This window comes from Leucoraja erinacea, chromosome 1 (genome assembly GCF_028641065.1).
Source record: "Leucoraja erinacea ecotype New England chromosome 1, Leri_hhj_1, whole genome shotgun sequence".
Taxonomy (NCBI): domain Eukaryota; kingdom Metazoa; phylum Chordata; class Chondrichthyes; order Rajiformes; family Rajidae; genus Leucoraja; species Leucoraja erinaceus.
This window is the reverse complement of record NC_073377.1, coordinates 141,968,045-141,985,751: the sequence shown is the minus strand read 5'-3', so window position 1 is coordinate 141,985,751 and position 17,707 is coordinate 141,968,045. Positions and strand designations below refer to the sequence as shown.

The 17,707-nt window shown below is 46.8% G+C and overlaps 1 protein-coding gene across 2 annotated transcripts in view; it reads left to right on the top strand.

The window, feature by feature from the left end:
* Window positions 1–17,707, top strand: part of sorcs2 (sortilin-related VPS10 domain containing receptor 2) — a 736,913-nt gene that overhangs the window by 515,312 nt on the left and 203,894 nt on the right. For both annotated transcript variants that reach the window (XM_055644862.1, XM_055644870.1), the window contains exons 4-5: window positions 478–642; window positions 10,421–10,494. In XM_055644862.1, the coding sequence (XP_055500837.1) occupies window positions 478–642; window positions 10,421–10,494 (239 nt within the window). The remainder of the gene's footprint in view (window positions 1–477; window positions 643–10,420; window positions 10,495–17,707) is intronic.

Here is a 17,707-nt window from a genome sequence, read left to right as displayed (position 1 = left end):
CCAGTGAATACCCTTGGCAAGGCTGACCCTGCAATGCTGCCATGACAACGGGCCTTCATGGCCAGGTTAAGAACTCTACAATTATAACAACTAGGACCTAAAAATGACACCATACCTAGTGAGTGTACTATCTCAGTGTACTATTCCTATACACTTGTACTATATCTAAGATGTGCCTATGTGTAGTTTAGAGATACAGCACGGAAACAGGCCCTTGACAATAAAGAGTAAGAAAGTTGCATCCTTGACAAGGAGTGTAAGATAGTTGTATAATAGTTTATCGTTTGCCGTGTATTATGGTGGTGGGTTCTGTTTTGTTTTTTACTGTACTGTATATTTTAATATTTTAATAATTATTTTTGATTTAAAAAAAAGCTGCTTCATTGATAACACAGAAATAGAAGATTACTCTTGTACTGGGTCACTTTTTTTTGTTAAGGCAGGAAATTGATCCGTTTTCTTTTTGTTCTCCTTCAGATAATTCTCGTGAGTTCATCAATGAATGATCGTGATCAGAGCCTCTTCATGAGCACAGACGAGGGAGCCAATTTTCAACGGCAGCAAATCTTCTTCTCTGTGGAGACCTTGGTGTTTCATCCAAAAGAACAAGATAAGTTGCTTGTGCACAGCAAGGAGGGCCGGGTAAGTACCGCCTTAAAACAAATTTTTTTCAGATTGCTACGCATAAGTTTAGGTTTAATATTGCCACGAGTCCCGGGATATGTACAATGAAAAGCTTTGATGGAACACAACATGCTGGAGTAACTCAGCGGGACGAGCAGCATCTCCGGAGAGAAGGAAAGGGTGACGTTTCAGGTCGAGATCCTTCTTCAGACTGACGTCAGGGGAGTGGGCGGTGCAGAGATAAGGAAGTGTAAGGTGTGAAAATAGGACCAAGGGAATGGAGAGCAAGGGAACTGTAGAATAGATCATTGTTCGCTGGGAGAGGGTAACAGCAAAGCAAACAGAGATAAAATGTAGTCGGGGACAGTCAGACTGATCAGAGAACTGGGAAGGGGAGGGATGGAGAGAGAGGGAAAGCAAGGGCTACTTGACGTTAGAGAAGTCAATGTTCATACCGCCACAGTGTAAGCTACCCAAGTGAAATATGAGGGCTGTTCCTCCAATTTGGGCTGGGCCTCACTCTGCCAATGGAGGAGGCACTGAAAAGCTTTGTTTTTTTCATGGTATCCAAACAAATTTGATAATACTGGACATAACTACAACCATGCCAAACTCAATTACATTATGAGGAGCAAATGGGAAGATAGAGCGTACGGAACTACTGCCTCTGCAGTACAAGCACTTACACAGCATTGCAGCAAACCCATATTAGATCCTGCAGGAATTAACTATTGTCTTCAGAATGGATGCTAGCCAATTCTGCATCCAGTGCGCATCCATGCAGGCTTTGAATTGCTTAAAAAGGATGAGGTGATAATTTTCCCCAGTGCACGCGTGTATGATTTGCACAGTGCACCAGTGATTCACTTGCATGTATCCGTGCTCTATGCTGAATCCAGGAGTTCAGGATTTTTCCTCCACTTAAGTCAGGCACCTTGACCTTTCTTTGTATGCACTATACTCATGGATGCAGTTCCTCCAGCACTACATTCCCAACAAAAACCATGCTACCATTCTTCAAATGAGTAAATAAGAAGGCGGTGATTCTCTAGTTGCTCGATAATCCTGAACAGGCATATTGTCCCCAGGGAAAATGAGCTTCTGATTCATACAGCGTACAGTTTTGTTCTCCAAATCTAAGGAAGGACATTCTTGCCATAGAGGGAGTGCAGAGAAGGTTCACCAGACTGATTCCTGGGATGTCAGGACTTTCTTATGAAGAAAGACTGGATAGACTCGGCTTGTACTCACTAGAATTTAGGAGATTGAGGGGGGATCTTATAGAAACTTACAAAATTCTTAAAGGATTGGACAGCCTAGATGCAGGAAGATTGTTCTTTTGGGGAAGTCCAGGACAAGGGGTCACAGCTTAAGGATACAGGGGAAATAGTAAGATTAAACGAGAACTTACCACTTTGAAGTTTGATCTGTATGTTATGAGGAGTTACGATGAGGGATTACGTGAAGAACCCGCTCAGCACTCATGCGCGGCATACTTCAAAGCAGCGGTGTGGAATCACAGATAGACACAGTTATTGAAGTAAACATAGTAAAGATAAGGAGACATCGGTTTATGAATTTGACCTATATTATTGAGGGTGGGAGCGGAGGGCACGTAATCCCTCATCGTAACTCCTCATAAGATACAGATCAAACTTCAAACTGATAAGTTCTCGTTTAATCTTACTATTTTACTTCGGAGTCACGTGAGTGATTCCGTGAAGATTTCAAAGCTCTGTGATTTCAAACCATGTAACAGTTATTACTACATCACTGCCGAATTCTTTGAGGGAGGAAGTGTGTTATCGTACCAACCAATGAATCTGTTTGTAGAAAAACACAATGGTATTTTTTAACAATAACAACAAAGAAATTAAATTGCTCCCCTGGGCTTAAATTAAATATTTGCAGTCTGTAAAATCTTTCCTGCAAATAAAACAGGTTTTGCCAACAGCTTATTATAAAATTTCTGAACGGTCTTTCCCCCCACCATCCTGCTGTAGCCAGGATGTGGTTTATAGGCACGTCCATTCTTTTAGCCGTCGACGTGGATGCTGCCCTGGTGGAATGAAATTTGTACATGTTAGTTTTTATCCCAGCAGCTTTTAGCACCTGCTTGAGCCATCTTGAAATGGCTCGTCACCCGACCATAAGGTTTTTTATGACTGACCCACAAGGCTTTTCATCTCCCTCGAGTATTTTGGTTGTGTCTATGTAGGATAGTAGGGTCATGGCACATAACCGTGTTTCTGACGGGTAAGCCCGGAATTCCACGACTGGATTAGGTGTTCCTGGTCTGCTCTGTTTGATCATTCCCTGGATAACGACAGAGATCTGGTCTGGAGCTGTGAGCATGCTGTCCAGTCGCAATAGGTGTAGTGACTGGACCCTCTGTGCAGATACAAGTGCCATCAACATGAGTGTTTTGAGCATAGATGGTTCCAGGTTGAGGGATCTGGCTGGTGGCCATCCCCTGAGGTATGTCAGGACCACACTGACATCCCATATATGGGTGTACCTTGGTCTAGGGGGTTAGAGTTGTAAATACCCTTCATTAGTTTGACCACCAGCTGGTGGGACCCCATGGCATGTTGTCCTGGAGCTGGTTTTAAATGGACAGACAGGGTAATTCTAGCTGTGTTGATGGCTCTGTAGCTGAGTCCATCGTGGTGAAGGTTCGCCAGGATTTCCAGTACGTTGGTAACTGTAGCGGTTGAGTAGGTGGTCCCTGTATCCAAGCAGTACTTCTCCCATTTTTTGATGTTGGACAAGTGCTGTTTTTTAGTGGATGTTCGGAGGGATGCTGACATGGTGTCGACGGTTTATTATGATAATCCCAGTCCCAGAAGTGGTTTGTGCAGAATCTGCAACCCAGGAGTTTGATTTTTTCATGGCACAGGTGACTTGTGCCCGACACTGGGTGTTAATAACTCTGGGTCACTGGGGAATACCATCAGAGTTACAACAACCATGTCATGGTGTATTGGGAACCATGGCTGTGTAGGCCAGTCGGGTACTATCAAAATACCTGAAGCAGAGTCCATTTGTACTGTGCGTAGTCCCCGACCGATGAGGCAGAAGGGAGGAAATGCATAGAAGAAGAATTTCCCCAATCCAGCGCGAGCGCATCTACCGCTGCTGCCTCAGGGTCCGGTTCCTAAGCGACATACATAGGTACCTGGTGATTTAGCCTTGATGCAAATAAATCGGTATCTGGCGTGCCATATTAACTTTTGTGAAAAATGTTTTGGGGGTTTTAACATCCATTCGATGTTGTCATTAAATTTACGTGACCTGGTGTCTGCCACTGTATTTAGCTTACCTGGCAGGTAAGTTACTGATAGCCAAATATGTCTTTGGACTCACCATTGCCAAATTGTGTTGACCAACTTGTCGCATGATACCGATTTTATGCCGCCCATATGGTTAATGTAGGCCACCACCGTAGTATTATCTATTTATAATCATACATGCAAGTGATGCATATTTATGCATATGCTTTTAAACCATAAAAGTCACCCAACATCTCTAGATAATTAATGCCCAGTGTAAGTGGTAACGATGATTCTGGGTTAGTCCATCTTCTACTTGTGCTGGATATAGAGTTAGTTGCTCCCCAGCCTTGAGCACTGGCATCTGTTTGGATAACTGACGTAGGGTTAGTGATGATAATGCTGAAACTATGTCAAACGTTTTTTGCACACCACTGTAGTTCCGATATTACTTCAGTGGGTAACTTCATGAAACGATCATAATGACCTGTATGTCGTTTTTGGTACAAAGGTCCGAATTATGTAGCCGGAAATGCTGCTACCATTTTCCCAATTACTCTGTTACTTGTCGAGTAGTTGGTAGTTTGTTGACCATTAAATTGTTGCGTGATTGTGCCACTTCAACTATTTTGTCTCTTGGCAATGTTACAGTCACGTAGACTGAATTAATTGTGAAGCCCAAGCAGTCCATGATAGTGGATGGCTTCAACTTAGATTTATCTGGATGTAAGATAACCCCAGGGTTTCGAATAACTGTTTGGTAGCTGAACAGCTAACATAGTCAATTTCATGGTCTTGCCTACCATTTAGGATATCATCGAGATATGCCATGACAATATGTTTTTGTCTTCTGAATATTGCCAGAGCTGGTTTTAGTGTCTTGGTGACACTCTTGGCTGATGTGAACCCATTGGGTAACGCTTTAAACTGCTATAGCTGCCCCCTCCAGGTAAATTTCAGGTATCTGCGATGATCCTTGTGAATGGTACTAAATAGTAAACATCTTTAAGATGAATGCTTGCCATGAAGTATCCTTTGGAATTTAGTTGTTTGGCAGTAACAACCGGTTCCATTTTGAAATGTATATACTTAACAAACATATTTAGTGAAGTTCAGTCAATGATGATGTGACATCCACCATCTTTTTTTGGGTTCAGTGAATATATTTGATACGAATTGCAAGGGTTCAGGTTTTCCCATGATACCCTTTGTAATTATTCTCACCAGTTCAGCTTGTCCCTCTTGTTTCTTTAACGGAGAGGGGAAAAATACCCTCTGGGGTGAATGTTGACCTGATGGCAATTTTTCTAGTATGAATTGTATTTGTATTCACTAATGCCATTGAGTATATACTGATCACTCGTGATAGACTCCCATGTGTTAGTATTACTCTATATACTGGTAGGAACCAGACCCACCTACCTCCATGGTTATGGGTATTCTTCTGTTTCCTGCCGGTCCAACGAGTGTTGCACGTCGTCTGACGTGGCGGTGATGTTGGGAGGTCGCACATTTTCCATGGGGTCCGCTCTGGGCCCTGGTCTAAAGAAGACTTTCGGTGATAGAATGTGGACCCCGAGCTTTCATCAGTCCGATATGGTAGACGTTGACTGATGGACGCGATGGGGTGCTGCTGCGTAGGAATGACTGTTTTTGGTTTGCTCGTCCCTGCCCTGCCCTCGTGAGCGGAAAGTTTTGTAAACCTCTTGCATGTCCTTCATATGCTTTGTGAGGTTTTTGCCAAAGAGCAGTGGGTCTGGTTCAGTGGCTGGGGTATGCACAACCCCGCAATGTAGGATTTATGGCAGGTCTTATGACTTGTTTACGAAGGTTGTGGTCATCTCCGTATTTGTCCATGGAATGAGGAGAAACGATGTGATGGCTGACGTCAGGCTTTTAACGGCCTCCTGTACGTGGGGTTTCCACGTAGCTATCCACCACACCTAGCAGCTCTTCCTGTTCCTACACCCCTTGCATACTCCCGGGATCTTCAGCCATTGCCTCTGTTCTTGACCAGCCCAGTCCTGGTCACCAAAGCTATCCTCTGGAAAGGAGGAAGCAATGGACAGTGCACAAGGCACTGTGGAGGGAGTGCCTGACCCCCCCTCTGCGAGAGCGCCCCTCCTGGGGTGCACCTCGCTGGAGCTCCTGCTCCAAGAGCCGCTCCATGCGGCTCAGGCAGCTGTCTCTCCCCCACCTGGGTGGAGAGACGTCCCCGTCCAATAAGTCGGAGCCACCGGCCGGACGCCTCTTCCATGGCTTTACATCCAGCCCGCTGCTCAGGCGCTAACGGGCTGGGCTCGGCGCGGTGTCGGGGTATAGCGGACCGCCCGGTAAGCGGTCCTACTGCCTTGTTGCTGCCCCCGCGAGATGGAACGCTCCTCCGTGGAGTCGAGCGGGGCAGGTCTGTTCAGGCGGCTGTCTTTCCCCCCGTGCGGGTGGAAAGACGTCCCGTCCAATAAGTCGGAGCCACCGGCCGGACGCCTCTTCCGTGGCGGTACTTCCAGCCCGCTGCTCAGGCGCTAGCGGGGCTGGGCTCGGCACGGCGTCGGGATAGCGGAGCGCCGGTAAGTGATCCTACCACCTTGATGCTGCCCCCCCAGATGGAACGCTCCTCCGTGGAGTCGAGCAGGGGACAGGTTTGTTGCAGAGCCTTTCTTCTCTGCCGGACAGCAGAAGGCTCCCTATGAATGAAAAACCCGACGTCAGCTTCCTGACGGTCCGTTCTTTCACCTCCATAGCTGGAGCGCCTGACTCCCGCTGTGCCGCTGTTGCTCTGCTGGACGTAATGCCGCGTATGCGTGCTGAGCGGGTTCTTCACGGAATCACTCACGTGACTCTGAAGTAAAATCCTTTAGAACCGAGATGAGAAAAGCATTTTTCATGGAGAGTGGTGAATCTCTGGAACTCTCTGCCACAGAAGGTAGTTGAGGCCAGTTCATTGGTTATATTTAAGTGAGATGTGGCCCTTGTGGCTAGAGTGATCAGGGGATATGGAGAGAAGGCAGGTACGTGATATTGAGTTGGATGATCAGCCACGATCATATTGAATGGCGGTGCATGCTCGAAGGGCCGAATAGCCTACTCCTGCACCTATTTTCTATGTTTCTATGTTTCTATTACAAATTTGATTTCTCGTAAATGAGCCATCCTTTCAACTTCCTCTTCGTAATCCTGGTATCAGAGTATCTTACTCAATGTATAGTAGATGGAAACTTGGGCAATATAAAGTTTTAACTGTATGGTAGCTAAACTTAGTTTGTCATCTCCTCTCCTCTCCTTCTCTCCAGAAATGCTGCCTGTCCAGCTGAGTCACTCTAGCTTTTTTTGTGTCTATCTCTATTTCTCTTCTCTGATCTTTCCCATTTACCTAGGTTTCTTCTTATTTATCTTTTAAGCTCCTGTCCCACTTCGGAGACCTAAACAGCAAACTCCGGTGACCTTGCCCGCCACCCAAAAAAAAATCAAGGTCGAGGTGACCTGCAACCTCCTACCACCTCCCACGCATATGTTGAAAACCTTCCGCGACTATGAAGAAATCCGGCTTCGACTAGACGATGCGACTAAAACATCATCCAGTTTAAAAATGCAGCCTATTTTAAGTCGAGGCCGGTTTTAATAATGATGAAAAAATAGCAGCAACCTAGATGAAGCCTCGACCACGCGGAAACCACTTTCGATCATTAGGGAGAGAGACCAAAACCTCCGTGACCTCATGGAAACCTTGGGTGGCGGGCAAGGTCACCAGAGGTTGCTGCTTAGGTCTCTTGGCGACTGCTAGCGGCTAGTTTTAATGGAATTCACCTACAACACCTGGCGACAACCTGCGACAACCTGCGACAACCTACGACAGCAGAAATTGGCGCCACTGACGCCAAAGATTTTTCAACATGTTGAAAATTTTGCGGCAGTCGCCTGTAGTCGCCCAGAAAATTGCCTTAGTGGGACATTAGTGGACATTAGATTTCCAACTTGTTTCTTCTGGTACAGGTGCACAACCTTTTATCCGACAGCCTTGGGACCAGACACTTTTCGTAATTTGGAATTTGTCGGTCTTCGGAATGGAATTTTTTTAGCGTAGATTTTAATGGCTGGCTCAGTGGTAGAGTGCCCGGCTCATATCCGCAAGGTCGCGAGTTTGCGCCTTGATCCCGGCAGTTCCTCGGTCGCGAGTTTGAGTCTTCAATGTAGTTTTTTCTTGCAGAATAAATGTCTGTATGAAATGCAGTGTGTTGAATGAATTCCTGAATTTGTAAATGTGACCGCAGCATTGAATCACCTCTCGCACTCATGTCACCCTAGCGGGGCTACATGCCCTTAGGCGACATTTTCACACTCTTATATCCGTGTGCAGCAGAGGCGACGTGCGTTTGGCGCCAAACGTGAGCTTTGGTGTGCAGACGACATCCTGGAAAAAATGTCTGGTTTCTTCCAGGTAGGCGATATACCCTCCCGGGCAATATACCCTCCACTTCTCTTTTATGAAGGGGATTTAGTTCCCCTTTCTTCCAGGACCGACCGGAGGTTCCGCTGTCACCTCTGCGGGCCGCCTTCGGTGAACGCTCACTCAACTTTGTCTTGGGATTCCTACTCTCCCGGTCAATGTACCATCACCTTCTCTTTTATGAATGGGGATTTAGTTCCCCTTTCGTCGAGGACCGACCGGAGGTTCCGCTGTCACCTCTGCGGGCCGCCCTCGGTGAACGTCCTGTCTCCCTGTCCCTGGGATAGCAGGGGGCGATCAAACAGCACAATACCCCCCTCCCCCTCCAACTCCAGAGGAATCCGCTCCCCGATGGGCCGCTACGGCGACAAGTGGCAGTTCGCCCACAGCCCGAGCTGCGCGACCCCAAGACGTAGACGTACCTTACCTTGCACATCATCAGCTTCTGCCCCTACGTGTTCCTCTGGAGTTGGAACGGGGCTGGGCTGGAGTTGCTGATCTGGGATCTCCGTGCTTGCAGTGGGCCTGGGGGTCGGTGTCCCGATGAGGGGGCACAGCTCGGGCTGTGGGTGAACTGCCACTTGTCGCCGTAGCGGCCCATCTGGGAGCGGCTTCTGGTGGTCCTGATGTCTCCCGCTAGTTTGCAGTTTTCCTCTGGAGTTGGAACGGGCCTGGGCTGCTGCTGGCTGTGGGTCTCTGGAATCTCCGTGCTTGCAGTGGGCCTGGGGGTCGGTGTCCCGTTGGTCCTGACGTCTCCGGTGACTGGCATTGCCGACGTGAAGACAGTGCAAAGCCCCTACGCCGGTGCAATGGGCGGGGAGCTGGAGAGGGGAGGGAAGGGGTCACACACATGGCCGGGAAGCAGAGGGGTGTAGGTGGGGTGAAACTGAAGGGAGCAACAATCTGCTGCTCCCTGCCCGCTGAGTTAAAAAGTTCCCACGCAAGACTCACGATACACTGTGTATCGTGAGTCTACCGTGGGAACTTTGTAATTCAGCGGGCAGACAGCAGCACATTGTCAATTATTAACCCTCCCGCGCAATATACCCTCACCTTCTCTTTTATGAATGGGGATTTAGTTCCCCTTTCTTCGAGGACCGACCGGAGGTTCCGCTGTCACCTCTGCGGGCCGCCCTCCGTGAACGTTTTCAAGGACCTTTTTTCAAGGACTGAAAAAATGTCCGCTATTCGGAGGTTTTCGTTATTTGGATCTTCGGATAAAAGGTTGTGCACCTGTATTTGAAAAATAATAACTGATAAAGTTACAAATTAATTTCTAGCTTCCCTTGGCGTATTATCGTCCATTTTTGAGAGAGGGTGTTAAAAAATAACTGCTGCTATAATGACTATAGATGTATGTGAATCCTTCCATAAATGGGTGCCCTTAAAAGAGTGTGAAATACAAATGACATAGGAATACAGTTGTGATTCACTGTGTTCGTAATTTCTTTACCAGTAAAAGTTTTAGTTTAGTTTAGAGATATAGAGCGGAAACATGCCCTTCTCCCCCACTCCGAGACCACACCGACCAGCGGCCCCGCATATTAACACTCTCCTACACACACCGGGGACAATTTACATTCATACCAAGCCAATTAATCTACAAACCTGTGCGCCTTTGGGTTGTGGGAGGAAACCGAAGATCTCGGAGAAAACCCACGCTGGTCACAGGGAGAACGTACAAACTCCCTTCAGATAGCACCCGTAGTCGGGATCGAACCCGGGTCTCCAGGCGCTGAAAGCGCTGTAAGGCAGCAACTCTACTGCTGCGCCACCGTGCTGCCCATACGTTTTGCTATTAATTTTCCTGAATAATGACACTGGTGTTTACACAGAATATCAGATGACTATGGCACCTAGTCCTCCCCCACATAAGATGCATAATCCCTTCTTGTCATTCCTTGGAAGTGTCTGCCACAAAGCCTGGAGGTGGATTGAAGAATAACACATGAATCCACAACGAAGTTCCAGTGCTGTGGGCTATGTATCCAGCTGGCTTTGAATAATAAAGTGACAGCATGTATTACATGTGCATTTTTGAAGCACTGGTAAAATAACTACTTGTTTTCTTTTTTTGTAGCTATATGTTTCTGTTGATTTTGGAAAGAAATGGGAGTTGCTGCAAGAACAAGTGACAAAGGAACGATTTTATTGGTGAGTATCACATTATTTATCAGACTGACCATGTGCTCAGTCAGTATATCAGCAGTCATTCCAAGCGTTTTCAAATGAAAGCCCCATTTATTCGCACCGGCTAAATTGTGCAACCCCGTTGCGTCCATCAGAGCCTTTCCTTTGAAGGGGTTGAGCCTCAAACTTAGCATTTCCAATGAGTGATAGCAGCACTAGAACTGGGAAAGCAGCAGTGCTGCATATAACTTTCTAAATCGTCTCAATATTATTGAGGCTCCAAAGACCTTTAGTTTAGTTTAGTTCAGTTTACAGATACAGCGCGGAAACAGGCCCTTCGGTCCACCGAGTCCGCGCCGGCCAGCGATCCCCGCACGTTAACACTATCCTACACACACTGGGGACAATTTTTACATTTACCAAGCCAATTAACCTACAAACCTATAAGTCTTTGGAGTGTGGGAGGAAACCGAAGACTCGGAGAAAACCCACGCAGGTCATGGGGAAAACGTCCAAACTCCGTACAGACAGCACCCGTAGTCGGGATCGAACCTGGGCGCTGCATTCGCTGCAAGGCAGCGACACTACCGCTGCGCCACCGTGACCGCCCACATGTAATTACCTCTTGTGGTCTTTTCACCACCTCCCTTCCGCAAGGAGATCAGGCACCAATGTTTGGGAACCACTGACATAAGCAGATGGAGTATCCTGACACATACTGCCATATTTCTCAACGTTTGGAAGCAGCTTCTGTGTTTTTGTTTGTGATTTCATTTCTAAAGTAGATTTGCAGTAACGCAACTTGCTATCATTGAACTTCAAAACCAATATAGAAAGTCACTTTTGTATATTTCATATGATTTTTTAAATAGAAATAGACCATCAATCCATACTTATTGTACCTCCTGGTAGAATGAAGAGGGGCCAGGCCTGTTGCCTAAACTGGGTTATTTGAAACAGGGTTATTTTAAACATATTATTTCACAGATATTCCTGCAGTATGTTAGAAAAGAGTGTGTCATGGCGTATTGGAGGACATGGATCTAATTTCTGCTGCGACTTGGAGGACTGGAGTTTTAGGTGCTAAGAGAGGCTGGGTAATAGAAAGTGGACAGGGGGACAGCACATCAAATCCACAAGCTAAACACAAAATGCTGGAGTAACTTAGAGGGATAGGCAGCATCTCTGGAGAGAAGGAATGGGTGACGTTTCGGGTCGAGACCCTTCTTCAGTCTGAAGAAGAGTCTTGACCCAAAACGTCACCCATCCCTTCTCTCCAGGGATGCTGCCTATCCCACTGAGTTACACCGGCATTTTGTGTTTCTCTTGGGTGTAAACCAGCATCTGCAGTTCCTTCCTACACATCAAATCCACAAACCAGACAAGCCAGACCTCCTTTATCTTCCGCAGAAGCAAGTCTTGCATACTTTGTGAATGTCTGCTTCTGTGTTTGTGTCCTGTGTTATTTGTGGCCTTGCAAGGTCAAAGTCGTTTGTTGGAAGATGCACCAAATCGGGCATTTGATGCCAGAGCTCATCTTAGTTCAGTTTAGTTTAAAAAGATACAGCAGTGCAGAAGTGTGCGAGAGCTGCCATTGTTTCCTAACTCCACTTCTCCCCCTCCTTTTGTTATCCTCCCACACCCCCCTCCTCCCTCCCCCCCCACCTCTCCTTGATCCTCCAATCACTTCTGGCTGCTATCTGACATGTGTCAGAGGTTATGGAGAGAAGGCAGGAGAATGGGGTTAGGAGGGAGAGATGGATCAGCCATGATTGAATGGCGGAGTAGACTTGATGGGCTGAATGGCCCTAATTCGACTACTATCACTTATGATCACAGCACATCTCCTCTCTCAATACTAGCTCTCTCCCCTCTCCACTCACAGTCCTGATGCGGGATGTTGAACAAAAATGTCAATAGTCAATAGTCAATAGTCAATAGTCAATTTAATTGTCATTTGGACCCCTGGAGGTCCAAACGAAATGCCGTTTCTGCAGCCATACATTACAAACAAACAGACCCCAGACACAACATAATTTACATTTTACATAAACATCCATCACATTGCTGTGATGGAAGGCCAAAAAAAACTTATCTCTCCACTGCACTCTTCCCCCCCCGTTTCGACCATTTCTTTTCACCCCTCAGATGCCGATCTGCCCAGTGAGCTCCTGGCAGATTGTTTATTGCTCTCAATCTCAGAACGTCTGCGAACCACTCCTTGCCACTTTTAACCTGACAGTGTATTTATCAGCCGTTTCCCCTGGTTCCTGGTTAAAATTGCCAAACAGAGCTCTTCACTTTCTGCCTTCGGCAAGTTATAATTTAATTTAAGGTTATTAATATGGCCTTGTTTGAGTCTTTGCAGTTATCAGACAAGTACGCGTACTAATATTTCTTTGCTCCAGCCTTACCACCAGAAACAGTATGTACGTTTCCTTGGGTATCACTAGATTTCTTTGTTCTGAGGTTATTGTGACCTTGACGATATTATCCACCCTCGAGAATATGTCCACTTGAATCACTTGAGCTGGCCAACATATCTACTGCATTTATTCTCTGCCGCCATCTCTGCTCATTGCGGAGAAGTGTGCTGTCTGTTTCCATCACTTATCTCACCGTTTGGCTATTCCAGCAAGCAGCAATGTACGAAACTTGATGGTAATGTGCCATCTGCAGACTTTTATTCTGTTGCTCCTTACTTAACTGAGAAACGACGTGGAACTATCAATATATCATCCTTCATTGAAGGCAATAATAGTGTCTAGAACAACAATATATCAAGTTTGCAGGATACATTCAGTTCTTTCACCTATATGTGTTTAGTTTAGAGATACAGCGTGGAAACAGGCCCTTCCGCCCACCGGGTCCACACCGGCCAGCGATCCCCGCACATTAACACTATCCTACACACACTGGGGACAATTTACACTTATACCAAGCCAATTAACCTACAAACCTGTACGTCTTTGGAGTGTGGGAGGAAACCGAAGATCTGGGAGAAAACCACACAGTTACGGGGAGAACGTGCAAACTCCGTACAGACAGCACCTGTAGTCGGGATCGAACTCAGGTCTCCGGCGCTGCAAGCGCTATAAGGCAGCAACTCTACCACCGTGCCACCATTGTGCAATGTTTATTTCAGACCTTTGGCAATAGATATTCTGGTGTTGTGTATAATAAGACTTTGAAATGAAATGGAGATGCAAGGAACCTTGAGGATAAAAGAACAAAATGTTGGAGTACCTCAGCAGGTCAGGCATCATGGTGAATTGGCTTCACGGAAGGAAGCAAAGGATGATGGTGGAAGGTTGTTCTTCAGACTGGAGGTCTGTGACTAGTGCTGTGCCTCAGGGATCAGACCCATTGGTGTTTGTGGTTCATATCAACAATTGGGATGCGACTGTCGAAAGCACGATTAGTAAGTTTGCAAATGTCACTAGAATGGGTGGTTTAGTAGACAGCAAAGACTATAAAAGTATAGCAGCATCTTGATAGGTTGGGCAAGCGGGCTGATGAATGGCCAATGGGGTTTAATGTAGATGAGTGCGAGGTGTTGCATTTTGGGGCAGGACCTACACAGTGAATGGCACAGCCCTGGGAGTGATGGAGACCAGAGGGGTCGAGGAGTGCAGATATATAGTTCCTTGAATATGGTGTCATATGTAGATTTTGTAGTCAAATGTTTTCAGTGCATTGGCCTTCCTTCATCCGTCAGGGTATTGGCTCTAAAGTATAGAAGATGGAATGAAAGCACACAAAGCGCTGGAGTAACTAAGTGAGTCAGCTAGTATCTTCGGAGAATGTGGATAGGTGACGTTTTGGGTCAGACCCTTCTTGTTTCTATACTTTACAGTTGTATGAGATGTCGGTGAGGCTGCATTTAGAGTATTGTGTTCAGTTGTGATCTCCCTGTTATTGGAACGATGGCATTAAGCTGGAAAGAGTGCAGAGTGGATTTGTGAGAATGTTGCCAGTACTTGAAGGCCTGAGCTATTAGGAAGAGATTGGGCAGGTGCCAAAATGCCAAATTGGACAGAGTGTTTTAGCAAGATTAGGAGACTCAAGAACCAGAGGACATTGGTTTAATGTCCAAAGGGTAAGATATACCAGGAGTGTGCAGGAAAGAACTGCAGATGCTGGTTTAAATCGAAAGTAGACACAAAATGCTGGAGTAACTCAGCGGGTCAGGCAGCATCTCTGGAGAGAAGGAATGGGTGACGTCTTGGGTCTGAAGAAGGGTCTCGACCCGAAACGTCACCCATTCCTTCTCTCCAGAGATGCTGCCTGACCCGTTGATTTACTCCAGCATTTTACGTCTACCTAAGATATAAGGGGAACCTGAGGGGTAACCTTTTCCACACAGAGAGTGGTGGGTACATGGAATGAGCTCCCTGAGGAGATAGTTGAGGTAGGTACTACAATATAAAAAGCATTTGGACAGATACATGGATAGGAAAGGTTTAGAGGGGTAGGGGACCAACGTGGGACAATTGTTAGCATAGGTGAGTTGAGCTGAAGGGCCTGTTTCAGTGCTTAGTGATACTGTGACTCTCTGTGGAGGAAGTGGAAAGGTGACATTTTGGGTCCTGACAAGGCATGCCAACTGTCCCGTATTAGCCTGGACATCCCGTATATTGGGCTGAATTGGTTTGTCCCGTATGGGACTGCCCTGTCCCGTATTTGACTGCTACTACTCAGGTTGAGGGAACTGTCAGGTCATAGCGCCGCATCCGGGCCCGCCTCACCCGTCCCAACGTAGTGCAGCCCATGGAGTGCAGCAGCAGCGCCTCGCCCATGGCCCCGTCGGTCGGTAGCCTGGCCAGTTGTCCGATCTTTGGACCTTCACTTACTGCCGACACCACCACGCCTCCATCTCATGAACGATCATCAGTTGGATGGGGTGCCGTTCTTTGCGTGCAGCAGAACACAAAGCCCAGCCGGGGGGCCAGCCGAGGAGTTTTGGCCTGGGCAAAGTCTGACACCCGTGCCAAAACTCCTCAGCTGGCCCTCTGGCTGGGCTTTGTGTGCAATCCAGCACCCGGGCCAACTCATCATTCACCCAGCCACGGCCGAGTCGGTCAACAAATTGCCGTCGGGAATTTGTCCCTTATTTTGAACTTTTGTCCCTTCTTTGGGAGTGAGAAAGTTGGCAACCCTAGTCCTGACCATTCTTAAGATATTGTAGTCGGGGGAGAAAGCAGTAAAACAAGACACAGGTGACACGTTGGCAGAGTAAGTGAAAGATAGAGCTGAAAAATAGACGGTGGCGCAGCGGTAGAGTTGCTGCCTTACAGCGAATTGCAGTGCCTGGAGACCAAGGTTCGATCCTGACTACGGGTGCTGTCTTTACGAAGATTGTACGTTCTCCCTGTGACCTGCATGGGTTTTCTCCGAGAATAGGCATGGCAAGGAAGACACGGTGGCGCAGCGGTAGAGTTGCTGCCTTATAGCGCCAGAGACTCGTGTTCGATCCCGACTATGGGTGCTGTCTGTATGGAGTTTGTACGTCCTCCCCATGACCAAGTGGGTTTTCTCCGAGATCTTCGGTTTCCTCCCACACTCCAAAGGCGTACAGGTTTGTAGATTAATTGACTTGGTATAAATGTAAATTGTCTGTAGTGTGTGGAGGATAGTGTTAGTGTTTGGGAATCGCTGGACGGTGCGGACTTGGTGGGCCGAAGGGCCTGTTTCCACGCTGTATCTCTAAAACTAAAACTAAAAACTAAAAACTTGGTCACTTACTCCACCCATGTTACCCGCCAGTCTTTGTCTTTTTTTTCCAGCTTTCGCCGCCCTACTGCCATGTCTTATGGGTCAGGTCCCAAAATGTCACCTTCCCATTTCTTCCGCAGTCATTATGTCACCAAGCACAGAAACAGGGCCTTTCAGTCAATTTACCCATGCTGACAATAGTCCCACCTGCCCACGTTTGGCCCATATCCCTCTTATCACATTCCTATCCATGTGCCCGTCCAAATGTCTTTTAATTGATATCCCGAATGCAGGCAAGTGGAACGAGTATAGATGTTAAACCCATTTGGCATGGACTTGGTAGGCCAAAGGGCCCATTGATGTGCCTTACAACTCTGACTCTGTCCGCAGATAACTAGAGTGTGGCATTCTTCCAAACTGCATGAATCACACAGGAACCAAGTACAGTAAGCTTCTGCCGCTGCATAAGCTTAACATCCCTGATCTTCTGGGATCAGATTTAATTACGCATGGTGATGTGACTCGTGCTTTGTAGAATAACAAGGCTCTAGGAGCTTGGCACTTTACAATTATAAAGCGTTGCTGCTGGAAGTTAAAAGCTTGCAACGACATTTGAAAGGGTTTTTTTGATAAGTAAAATCTGATATAATTACAGTTCATTGATCAGTTGGAGTGGTGGGTCAATGAGCGGTTTGAATAGATAGATAATGCAGCAGTGGAACCACTGCTGAAAGGAAACAAGCGTGAGCAGAAGATTGTCCTCTTTGGATTATCTACACAGATAAAGTGCGGGATACAGTGGTGGGAGGTTGGACATTATCAGAGCTTATGCTGGGTTGAAAATGTAGAAATTCTAACAGAAACCTTCTGAAACTGCAACCTCCCCCTCGTCAATGAACTGCACGCTGCAAGCAGCAGGAAGCGAGCGGGTAGGATCATCTCTGACCCCTCTCACCCCGGCCACAAACTCTTTAAAGTACTTCCCTCTGGGAGGCGACCCCGGACTGTCAAAGCCGCCACAGTCAGACACAGCTTCTTGCCACTTAGCTCTACTTAAAAGCCGCACCACACCACTACATTCTGGTCCGTTGGACAAACTCATATGAACTCTCCAAGTGCATTTTAGATATCTACATATGCCATATAACACCATATCACCATATAACAATTACAGCACAGAAACAGGCCATCTCAGCCCTACAACTCCGTGCCTGAACAACTTTTTTTTCCCTTAGTCCCACCTGCCTGCACTCATACCATAGCCCTCCATTCCCTTCTCATCCATATGCCTATCCAATTTATTTTTAAATGATACCAACGAACCTGCCTCCACCACTTCCACTGGAAGCTCATTCCACACCGCTACCACTCTCTGAGTAAAGAAGTTCCCCCTCATGTTACCCCTAAACTTCTGTCCCTTAATTCTGAAGTCATGTTCTCTTGTTTGAATCTTCCCTATTCTCAAAGGGAAAAGCTTGTCCACATCAACTCTGTCTATCCCTCTCATCATTTTAAAGACCTC